The following is a 12772-nucleotide window of genomic DNA, read 5'->3' on the forward strand; positions in this document are numbered from 1 at the left end:
AGGTGAGAACAGCCGATTCACACCTGGGGAGGGTGAATCATTTGTATTTGAATGTTGTCTGGCATTGTAAAGCACTATAGTGACACTAAAAGAACAACCCAGGATTAATAGGAATTCTTATACTGCATAAACATTATTTAGCACAAAAAAATTCCTCGCGCTCGGGAAAACTATGCGTGCGGTTGAGCGCTTTTTAGACTATAGGAAATTAAATCGGAGGGTTTTTATTTAGACTATTAAAAAAATAACCTGCGTCTATTTTTAGGCGTGCCAGCTGCCACTTTTTAGTTAGAAGTTTTCAATACAAAGCTTATAATGCCCACATGACATGACGGAATAAGGCACGGCTGGTGATGATTGGGGTTTGTTGGGTTACAGTGGATTTTACTACGCGGTGTGAGTGCAATGGCCATCCGTCTGCTCGCGCTGACTCTGCTCTCCGCGGATGGCCCCCTCCCACCTCTCGCTCCTTTGAAGTCCCCGGGCGCGTTCCATTTGCCCTGCTTGCATGCCGCACTTCCGCGTTGTTGCACGCGCGCTGCATACACAGCGCGTAGTAAAATCCACTGTAGCCCAACAAACCCCGAGTATTTTATAGCGCGGGGTGCAAGCCCGGGCAACCATAGTAACGATAGCTCACCAGTCATGTGTAATTCTGCGGTCCCGCTGCTTCGCATGTCTGAAGGGGAGGCCGCCTAACTAGTGAGCGAGGAGCGATATTGATTTGGGCGCACGCCGTGACAGGCTGAAAAAACTGCTGTCAGATTAATGTGCAAAAACTATATAATAAAACTATATAAGACTACATGCCTTTATAAGACTTAACTTTTATTTAAGCGCACTCACAATAACGAAAAAACGTTGTGATTTTGTAAGTGTTGTGATTTTGTAAGTGTTGTAAGCTGTGCTGCTCTGTATTGTTTTTGGTGAACTTGAGCGCGTCAGAAAATGAACGCAAACGTTTTTTTTAAAGTCTGCTTGCTGTTTTCCCGACGCGTTCATAATCATTAGTCTACTTCTGCCGGTGCACTCTGGAAAACTTAATGCATGCGGCTGAGCGCTGATTAAAACTATGGAGTAAATTAAAGAGGAGAATCACAATTCTGAAGTCCTGAGCCCAAACCTCATTTAAATTAAATCAACAAATACTATAAGTAAAAAAAAAAAACAATAGCCCACGTTTAGAAACCGTTAATAAATTCTTTCCGACATGAGTTGGCCCGGTGTTATGCGCAGAGCGCCGGGAGATTTCCTGAAGCTCCGAAATCACTGGGCATTTTTTCTAAATAGCCGCTATCTTTAACAACTGATGGAGGTTTTGAGCTGTATACACACGCATTCCTGCCTAAACAACTCTTAAAACTACACCTGTGACACAATAACAGTAATATTTCAAACATTCTGCAGGCTGATATTTGGAGAAAGGAAAGAATAATGAATAAACCAGTTGTTGGGTCAAAATAACCCAACCAGGTGTTCATTTGTAAACTACATCTCATATGAGCCAACATGAGCAACCCAACAATGTGTTTAAAGTACCTGAAATAATCCAGAACTTAAATAACAATAAACAGATACAGAGATACGCTGTATAACGGTCACTGTTGTATTTACGGCAACGAGCGAAAATGTCACTTTGCGCCACCTGGCGGCCATTTTACGAATGACTTTGAAATGCAACTAATTTATTTTGGCCGCTGACGTTTTCACGCGGCGGTGAGCGCGACGGTAATAACCATTCCAATTGATCAACTACTGTATATTTGAAACATGTCCTATTTCCCCTGATTTGCATAAAAAATGTCTTAGTATCAATACTTCAACAATTGTATCACATCTTAAATTCCTACTACTGAGAAGGTCATGACTATTAGTTTTAAAAGCAAGTATTTAAACAATAACATTAAGTATTAGGTATGTCACTATAAAGTCTGATCTTTATTGAATTCTCTTAATTTGCAGCTTCTTTAGGCACTTTGGAGTTTGACCTGCTCTATGAGTCATCCACAAGTTCCCTGCATTGCACAGTTCTCCGCGCCAAGGTATGCACTTCTCCTGCATCTGCTCCATGAAAATAGACTATTTTGTTAATATCTATAATGCCACAAAACAATCCACAATAATCAAAATGGACTGACCCGTCAGCCTTGGGCATCAAAACTACATGAACGCGGCAATGCTTTTGTTACGCTTTACATACTTCAGGGTTGAGCTTAGACTTGGGTTCTTGGTCAAATAAAAAAGAGGTGCTTGTGTAAATAAAAGTGATGGTTTCATGCAAAATCTCTTGAGGAGTCTTAGTGTAGTACTTTATGGAGTCTGTGTTACTGTGTAGAGGTAAACACACATTGTGGGAATTTCCCTTGCATGCTGACAACATGTGTTCTCTGGGACAGTGAGTTGTAACCTGGTGGGGCTGTTTATCTCTTAACCTTTTGAGATACCACTGCCTTTATTTCCCATAGTAGTAGTAGTAGTGGACAGCAGTTGGGCCAATTATTCTTAAGCCTGGTGCAAATTTTAATGTGTTAGGTAAATTAAGGTGTGGAGTTTTTAGTAGCATAATGTACTGAATTTCAATTTTGCTGTTAGAAGGCTTATGATGAGCCACGTTAAATAGCAGTTTTTACAGGTTATTGATACCAACAACGGGTCATATCTTCCTTTTTGAAAGTGTGCCAAGTTTCATTGCTTCGAAGTGGAGAGATGGAACCCTCCCTACCCTCCCTGTCACCCTGACGTGGGGCTGATATTGATAGCCTGGCAGCACTTCTTCAGCTAACACTATGTGCATTACACATCATTCCTACAGGACCCATTCACAAGCATTTCCCATACTAATGCTCAAAACCCTGGCCAGTTTGTTGCCAGTTTGTCCTATTACCAAGTGATGATGAAGTGCCATCTCTACTTTGCCCTGTAATTTTTTTAAAGCTGCCACCAGCAGATATTTGTGAATATCTCATTGCATACGCCTCACTTTTACACAGTCTTGCATTACCCAATGTATTGCATTAAATTATGTTTTGATGAATGGTGATCTGGTTACACCCTAAGCCTATCACCATGTTACCTCATTTATGACGCTGGTGGCACTGAATGCATTTTGCTGATAAGATTTGAGCAATGAAACCAGCTTTATAATTTGTTAAACATTCCCCATTCTTTTTAAGCAACCACTGGTAAGTCATTGGAAGCAGCTGCTGGGAGGCAAGCTCTGATAGCAAAGGAAGAAGTCAAAAGTAGAAAAAGAGTTCATTTACCCTCCAGCAATTCCCATGCAGCTACTGCATCCTCTAGATCCTCTGTCATCTTGTTGAGCATATTGTGTGGGATGATGGCAGTGGACACATCTTCAAGATCATTGCACAGGTCAAAAAACAATTGGTGGTGGGTTTAGTGGAGGAAAAAGCTTATAACCTACCTGAAATAGCAGTTAATGCTGCTCCATGCTCACCTGGATTTGTGATCTGCCTTCGTCTTTATGCCAACTGGATCCATGGATCAGAGTTTTATTATTTAACCTGGATCAGTGGTCTGAATATGAGTCTGTAGTCCACTTGAAAGAAATATTTATTTGGTCTACTGTCTTTTTATAAACATTCAATTTATATCCAATTCCACCCCGTCACTGGAGGCTCCCACATTAAGCATCTACCGCCAATCAGTCAGGAGGGCCACAGAACGACCCACGTGTTTTCCTCCGATCCACGTGGCGTCACCGACCACTTTTTTCAAACTGCTCGTTCACGCACCATTGGGGGCGGCGTAACACACTTGGAGGAACAGTGCTATCTGCTCCCTCCGCCTGCTCGAGCTCACAGACACCTCTGATTGGCTTGTAGAGCCGTCATTAATGTGGGAGCACTGAGTACCTCTCATCCCTCCCCCCTGAGAGAGCTCGGCCAATCAGCTCTCTCTAGGCCTCCGGCTATGAGAGGAAAACAGCATCAACCGGGGTTCGAACCAACGATCTCGACGATGATATGGCGAGCACTTTACCACTGTAATGAATTTGAATGTGTGATTATATAAATTCATACTTCATAAATTTCATAATTTTGGTCTGTGCTCTTCCTGGGTCCATAATGAATTTGGTTGATAGTCCAGCATTTAAAATGTATTAGGGTTTATAGGCAACCCAAATTCATAATCAATTTGGGTCTGTCATTGACCGTAATCCAGAATGAATTGGGGTCTTTAGTCCCACTCTTTACTTATACAAAGGACTGATCATTTGACTCTGAGTTACTTGATATTTAATTTAATTGCTTAGTGCTCATTACAAGAGAAAAACAATAACTTTTTTATGCTATGATTGTTGTTTGTTTCCTAAAGGTTTAATGGAATAGTATGTGTAAAGCTTGGTTAAATAATTTTGTTTAAATTTTTATTTAACTAATATTTATTGGAAGTAGTGATTTAACTATAATTTAAATCAGAAATAGTGACGTACCCTTTTTCTGCTTTTTCATTTAGGGTTTGAATCTTAAACAATTGTTGTGTAACTTGCAAAGCTGTCAGACACAAGAAATAAAAAGTGATTCCAGAGTTAATCTTCATGTCCCCTGTAGTTGACTAAAGGCTTTTTTTTTTTTTTTAGTTTGAAGCAGAAGCTGATGTGCAAATTCCCAGATAACTCAACAAGTACAACAATCTGCTTGAACAATAATGTGAGGTTAGGTTAGACACTGGATACAGCCAAACTCTACAGGAAAGCATTAACAGGTTGGAGGATGCAGTATCAAAACTATCATGATCTGATTTACAGACGAGTGCTTCCCTGCATACAGACTCAGGCATAGCTCAGTGTAATAAACTTTCAGACTATTCTGTTTTCATTTGGAGGACAGAAATTCTGTTTCAGAGTACATCACCAAGTATTTGAAAGTGTCTTTTACGAAAGATCTCAAATATACAGTATGTATATATAATATTTGTTTCCTTTAAAAAAACATAAACAAAAACAGAACATCTCTATACAAGCCATAACACCTACATTGAAGTCTAACTAGGAGAGATTCCACAATAAGGGAGGTTGCATACAGTAAGTCAGTCTGAGATTAATAGACAGTGACAAGGACAATATACCTGATGAATGTGAACTATTAAACTCAAATTGACAGGCCTGGATTTTTTTGATCAATCAGTCAAGACATCTTTCTGCTCATCATTGTCACTATTAAGCACTCTGTCCATTGATCATTATAAGGATGGAAACACATTAGCAACAATGTGATATCATTACAATACAGTTAAGAAGACGAATGGAGTACTTTAAGCCTAGGCAAAGTAACACTGAAGTTGGTCAGTGAGGAAATTAATAGATATGATGAACCCTGAATATTAATTTGCTCCATTAAAGCAGACGTGCAGGTTAAGAAAATGCATTTATACCACAGCTCTGTTAAATTCTGTACACATATTAGTGAGAAGGTATGGATTATTTTTCCATCACAAAACCTTTTATGTTTGTCATATGCATTCATAGGATGGACACTTAAATGAACATATTTAGGAATGTAAGGTTTTCTTTAAGATCAGATGGGTTTTCATTACTCTCTGTTTCAACTAGAAAAAGGATTTTAGTCTCCAGATGCTTCTCATGGTTTCACTTGCCTTCCTGCCATTACTAATTTATGAGAAACATTTTTTTTTAATAAGAGTTTCCAGTTTCTCTCACAAAAATCTTTTACTCCCACAGTTTAATTACTGATCTAAGAAACCATTTCAACAGTTGTCATTTAAAGTAATTCAAAGTGAAGGTAGTAGATATGATCAGCACTGCCTTTATGGGAAAAAATGTGATTATGGGTACACTTTATAAAATCATTTTCCAAGACTTTTTCATGATTAGACACACAGAGATTTTGCTCTGCATGCTGCCTTAACATTCAAGCCCGCAGTATTGTACTATAGTTTAATAAAACATTACAACAGACGCCCTTATTGCTATAGAACAGATGTTTCTTATATGTGGCTGAATTTCACTCTTTACCAAAAGATCTAAGAAAAATTTAGTCTGAACCATTTTCCCCCCATAATCTATAAAACTCTCAAATCCCGATTCCAAAAGCATGCATTCAGACTGAAATTAATGATGGAGTCATAATGTCTTACTCTGTGAAAGATCATTTGATGGCTTGGCTGTGCAGGGTGTTCAGCTCTAGAGTCTTCTCTGTGTTACAGGGTCTGAAGCCCATGGACTTCAATGGTTTAGCAGACCCTTATGTGAAGCTCCACCTGCTCCCTGGTGCCTGCAAGGTCTGTTCTACTTTTTTTTGTTCTCTTTTGATGATGCACTATTGTCTGTGATGATATGTGGCTGCAATTTACATCCAGAAATCTCCTCAGGATAAAGTGAGACAGTAACAGAGATATGTTTTTATCCTACTGATTCACCTCAGCCTCAGGTGATGGAGCTGATCTTTCAAAGCAGATATCTGGATACCTAAGAAAACAACACACACACACACCCACAGTAAAAACCCAGACACACAAAGGACCAGATTTTTATTAGCATTGGAAAAATGAGACACATTTTTCTTCATTTTCTCAGCCCTTCTGTGGGATATAGAGGCATTTCAAATATAAAGACATTATCCACACCTTGGTTTCCTTTCCCAATCATTGCAATTTCTCTTACATTAAAAATAGTTTTGTACATCTGAGACAGACTGTCTGCACTTTTATTTCTTATATTTAATTATGATTAAGCTGGCCTTGGTGCTACCAAACCAGCCTTTTGGATACTGAGTAAGGTACATGTAGATGATGAAAGGCATTGGCTGTAGGCCCATAGGCTCAGCACTCCACTCCCGCCCCCCCTACCCCCCACTCTGAGATAGTCGAGAGCACTGAGAGAAACACATGGCATTGGTAAAGTCCACCAGTATTACCATATTGCATCACGGACTGGTGCATAATGAGGTGATCCTCAAGTGATCCTCAAGTGATCCTGCAGTGAGAATAACCAACGGATGATGCAAGGGTTGGTATCCTTAGCACTTGCCATTTGTTGCAGGGAGTATGATCCCTGACCAGCAAGATGTGTCAACCCGTCAGTATAAGAGCCCCTATATGACGTGTTTGATGGCATGGGAAAACTGATTAGAAGGGTTTTCAGCTGCTGGAATGTTCTCATTGTTTCTTTATTTCACTAAACCTTCATAAGTAAATCTGAAAGGGGTGTTGCCACAGAGAAGAAGTTAGGGACAAAACATAAAAAAATTACCCACTAGCCCCAGAAATGCACATACTCGATAATTGGTTTAGTACCCCTGTATGCTTTGGTCAGCCCTAGATGTCACTTCTTTGGGTTCATTGTTAACCTGGCCTGACGACAGCAATCCCCTCCACAATCAACGTGCAGGGTACCCTATGATATCAGGCGGACATACAGAATAGCACGCATAGATGATGTTTAGATGGCACACATGGTGATGCATAATTGGTTTAGTTGCTGCAGGAAGGTTTGCTGCTGAATACTGGTCTGCAGGAGGGGAATTAGGGATTGACCCAGGGTGTGCCCTGCATGTGAGTTGGTGGGCCGCATTCACCAGTGTAAAGCTAATGTAGCTGGGCATTTACAGATGTGAGGAGAAATAGCTTAGTAAAAATTTTTTTTATTTTTTTTTATTTAAAGAATAAAGATTGGTGAAGGGCGTAAGGGAAGTAGAGGTCTTGAGGGTGAATGAAGAGGACAGGCAAGTGCAGCCCCTTAGCATTTGTTGCAGTCGACGGCTTGGTGAGAGTACAGTAGTAGAGATTGAAGGTTTAAGCTGAAGGTGCAGAAGCCGAGGAGGCAATGACAGATGGATGGAGAATCCCGCTCAGTGAGTCTCCCATTGTTAAAGGTCCTCTGGATTTGTTGAAGTCTAAGGTATACAGTACATGGGGGAGTGGGAATCATAAATGCGCACCCAGGAGACATTACTCACCAAATGGCAGACCTTTTATAGTTGGACAATGACTGCAGAAAAGTGAGTGGAAATGTGATACCAGTTATGGAATTCGTGAACACAGCATGGCTGGCCTTGGTGCTGAATACGCATTCAGTTTCAATGCTGAACGAGAAGTGTGCGGATGAAAAAAGGCTGTCATAATTTTCCACATGGTCATTAACCGTCCTGTCTGTGGCTTCTTCCCTTTAGCACAGGGCACCATGAATCCTTCCCCACTGGGCCTTTATTATTGCTTGTTGCAATTTCCATTTTAAAAATAAGGCAATTATTATTTCATTGTAATTAATTTTTTTTTTTTATAAATGAAACTAGAGATTTTATGCAAGGTTCAACAGATGCCATTTAATACTTTATATAATAATTGCTTAATTGACCTCTAATAACCTTGATCAGACATGTGCAGTTTGTTTACCATGCCTTTTAATGAGGACTCTGGTTTCATCTGGCTGGTCAGATGGAAGCTTTATCCCACCCACACAGCCTATTTTTGTGTACGAGAGCTCACAGTCTATAGAGAAAAAGACCACTTCCTGTTAGCCAAATGATGAAACATGCAGGGATTTGGGGATCAGTGCACCCACTGTATTGACTGGCTTGTTGCCTTAACATCTTGTGCAAAATACACAATGCAATTTGAGGGACTGATGACTTTTTTGGGAAAATTATGTTATTTTTTACTTTATGTGTGTTAAAAGGGACACATTAGTTTTGATATTTCTGTCATTTTTGTTAAAATAATCTTGTCAGAGTAATAAAAATAGGTTTCAAACACGCTGTCAGTTTTTTTGATTCGGCTCATTTCATATAACAAGTGACTGGAGGTTAAAAACTCAACAGCCCACCATCTGTTGCGCTTGTCATTTTAATTACAGAATGAATCACTGAGTGTTGCTGTTGTAGTAGTATACCGGGTGCCATGATAAGGCAATTTTGTTCTTACCACACCTTTTTTCTATTAAAAAAAACAAAAGAACAAAAAGGTTTTTTGAAAAAGTGTATGTTTGTCTTTTCCATCCAGGCGAACAAGCTGAAGACTAAGATTGTGAAGAACACTCTCAACCCTGTTTGGAATGAGACGCTTACTTACTACGGTATCACGGAGGAGGACATGTACAGAAAAACACTCAGGTAGCAGAAAAAGAAACCATTAAAGATGTGGCCATTAAAAATGTGCGTTTTCCCCCACGAAACACCGCAATTCGGTGTGCGCCATGCCGTGACATCCCACAAGCAACATTTGGTAATTTAAATAATCTGTTGTGCTTCACTGAATATCCGCCAGATGGCACATGAAAGGACTTTATCTAAAAGCCAGACCATGTACAATGAAGAGTTGTGTATGATTAGTTAGCCTAAAACAATATTGTTTCCAATGCTGAAGCAAACATGAATTTTATTTACAGTAGTTGATCAATTGGAATGGTTATTACCGTCGCGCTCACTGCCGTGTAAAAACGTCAGCGGCCAAAATAAATCAGTTGCATTTTAAAGTCATTCGTAAAATGGCCGCCAGGTGGCGCAAAGTGACATTTTTTGCTCGTTGCAGTAAATACAACAGTGACTGTTATACAGCGTATCTCTGTATCGGTTTATTGTTATTTAAGTTCTGGATTATTTCAGGTACTTTAAACACATTGTTGGGTTGCTCATGTTGGCTCATATAAGATGTAGTTTACAAATGAACACCTGGTTGAGTTATTTTGACCCAACAACTGGTTTATTCATTATTCTTTCGTTTCTCCAAATATCAGCCTGCAGAATGTTCGAAATATTACTGTTATTGTGTCACAGGTGTAGTTTTAAGAGTTGTTTAGGCAGGAATGCGTGTGTATACAGCTCAAAACCTCCATCAGTTATTAAAGATAGCATCTATTTAGAAAAAATGCCCCGCGATTTCGAAACTTCAGGAAATCTCCCGGCGCTCTGCGCATAACACCAGCCCAACTCATGTCGGAAAGTATTTATAAACAGTTTCTAAACATGGGCTATTGTTTTTTTTACTTATAATATTTGTTAATTTAATTTAATTTAAATCAGGTTTGGGCTCAGGACTTCGATTCGGCATCGTGATTCTCCTCTTTAATTTACTCCATAGTCTAAATCAGCACTCATTAAGTTTTCCATGAAGTTTGATTATGGATGCGTCCGGAAAACAGCAAGCAGACTGACTCTGACCATTTAAAAAAATGTTTGCGTTTATTTTCTGACGCGCTTAAGTTCACCAAAAACAATACAGAACAGCGCACCTTATTTGCTTTCAAACATTTACAAAATCATTAAGTTTTTTCGTTATTGTGAGTGCGCTTAAATAAAAGTTGAGTCTCATAAAGGCATGTAGTCTTATATAGTTTTATTATATAGTTTTTGCACATTAATCTGACAACAGTTTTTTCAGCTTGTCACGGCGTGCGCCCAAGTAAATATCGCTTCTCTCTCACTAGTTAGGCGTCCTTCCCTTCAGACATGCGAAGCAGCGGGACCGCAGAATTACACTCGACTGGTGAGCTATCATTGCTAATGGCCCGGGCTTGCACCACGCGCTATAAAATACTCGGGGTTTGTTGGGTTAAAGTGGATTTTACTACGCGCTGTGTATGCAACGCGCGTGCAACAATGCGGAAGTGCGGCATGCAAGTGGGGCAAATGGAACGCGCCCCGGGGACTTCAAAGGAGCGAGAGGTGGGAGGGGCTGGTCCGGCCATCCGCGGAGAGCAGAGTCAGCGCGAGCAAACGAATGGCCATTGCACTCACACCGCGTAGTAAAATCCACTGTAACCCAACAAACCCCAAGTATTTTATAGCGCGGGGTGCAAGCCCGGGATCATAATAAGCCGTGCCTTTATTTCGTCATGTCATGTGGGCATTATAAGATTTGTATTAAAAAATTCTAACTAAAAAGTGGCAGCTGGCACGCCTAAAAATAGACGCAGGTTATTTTTTATAGTCTAAATAAAAACTCTCCGCTTTAATTTCCTAAAGTTCAATCGGCGCTCAACCGCACGCATAGTTTTCCCGAGCGCGAGAATTTTTTTGTGCTAAATAATGTTTATGCAGTATAATAATTCCTATTAATCCTGGGTTGTTCTTTTAGTGTCACTATAGTGCTTTACAATGCCAGACAACATTTAAATACAAATTATCCACCCTCCCCAGGTGTGAATCGGCTCTTCTCACCTATACATTCAGAGAAACTGAAATGCACTTCTCCCCACTTTAAAAACCTCTTGAATCGGAGGCTCTTCTGGAGACTTTCAGTGATTTCAATTTGTGTAATTTTAATCTCCTGGAAGTTAACATTGTTGCCTTTTTAATCCTTGAATAGAAGAACTTTAGATTTTCCTTATAATAGCGTAAATTGCATTGTTTTTAATCAGTCTATACACAATAATATTCTTTGGTATTTTTATTTAAAAAAAAAACGGGTATGGGGGCTATATCTTGTTTAATTAATCCTTGTGCCTGGTTTAGGTTTGGTATTTAGTGCGCATCTGTTATATTACAACTAAATACCTTTTATTGGGGGTTAAGTGACTGATGTGCCTAACATTTTTCAGCTGAGCCTTTGTTTCACTGAATAATCAACCTTATGAAATACAAGTTAAAGACAATTATGATGATCTGCCACGGCTTGCGTCTGTGATAGGCGTGCGCCCAAATCTACTATCGCTACTCGCTCACTCCGTAGGCTTCCTGAATAGGCAGCAAAGGGACGGGAGCCGCCTATTTGTGCCGGCTGGCGATAATTAACGTTAATATGATCTCGGGCTTGCTCCGCATTATAAAAGCAAGGCGCGGAGTTTTGTCCGAGGTCTGGGAAGTACGTGATGTGATGGAGAATATAAAAGAAGCATGTCAGTGGGGCGATGTGACGCGCCCCAGGGACTTTAAACAAGGACACTAGAATTCCGCCCTTTGATCTCCTTTTTACGTCAGCGAGGACTCGCGTCGGCCATCGACAGCGGGAGAAACGCTGCCTCCGCGTGCTCAGTTCTGCCACTCCGCGCACCAACACTTATCGTCAGCTGTGTGCCCGCATGCCAGTGTGGCACAGCCCCTGGAACTGCACATGCAGAACCTTTATCTCTTTCTTTCCATTCTCATTTATAGGTCCTCCGTAGTGCTCTCCAACTCGTTACTCTCCATCCCACTTCTGACACCAATGTAGCGATTTACCGCCAGAAAGGATGTTGGAGAGACGAGTGAGCTTAATTGCTGCCCAATGCAATGGCTGGGAGTACTTTATTTTGCACAGCACGGTATAGCATGAGCAGCCCATTCACACGAGAAGCACATCCAATTCGGCCTAAGCATGAACCGGAGCACATTCAACAGGTCACACACGGTCTAACACACAAACCTGGCCGAAGCCACTAACCCAAACAACCTTCCCCGACAGGGTGAACACATAGAGAACCCCCGCAAGGCATGACGGTCGACAGCCACCGCCCCGCCCACGCCACACTGCCCCCATCCGAGCTTTGACCTTCCCCGGTCACCATGACTCTCTCAGTCTTGGAGGCGTGAAGGCGGTTGGCTCTGTGAATGCCGGGGTCCTTTTGTGGAGGAGCGAAACATTGTCCTGAGGCGGTCCGCTCTCCGCAGAGTTCGACGTTTCGCCGGCGTGTGTCCATGCCCATACGCTCCATAGGTGTCCCCACTCGAAAGTCCTGCAGCGGTGCTCGCGAGTGCTGGGTGGGGCCCTTCTTTGCGATGCAGAGGTCGCATCGGTGAGTAAAGAGTTTACTGTTGGTATGACAGCCCGGCCAGAAGAAATGAGCGCGCAACCCCCGCAGAGTTTTATTCACCCC

At 41.1% G+C, this 12772-nt stretch overlaps 1 protein-coding gene across 1 annotated transcript in view; it reads left to right on the forward strand.

The window, feature by feature from the left end:
* LOC128540933 (double C2-like domain-containing protein alpha) overlaps window positions 1–12772 on the forward strand; it is a 45726-nt gene that overhangs the window by 15452 nt on the left and 17502 nt on the right. Inside the window, exons 3-5 of the mRNA XM_053510930.1 lie at window positions 1963–2042; window positions 6190–6264; window positions 8983–9092. Of these exons, the coding sequence (XP_053366905.1) occupies window positions 1963–2042; window positions 6190–6264; window positions 8983–9092 (265 nt within the window). The remainder of the gene's footprint in view (window positions 1–1962; window positions 2043–6189; window positions 6265–8982; window positions 9093–12772) is intronic.

The sequence above is a fragment of the Clarias gariepinus genome, chromosome 14, assembly GCF_024256425.1.
Source record: "Clarias gariepinus isolate MV-2021 ecotype Netherlands chromosome 14, CGAR_prim_01v2, whole genome shotgun sequence".
NCBI lineage: Eukaryota > Metazoa > Chordata > Actinopteri > Siluriformes > Clariidae > Clarias > Clarias gariepinus.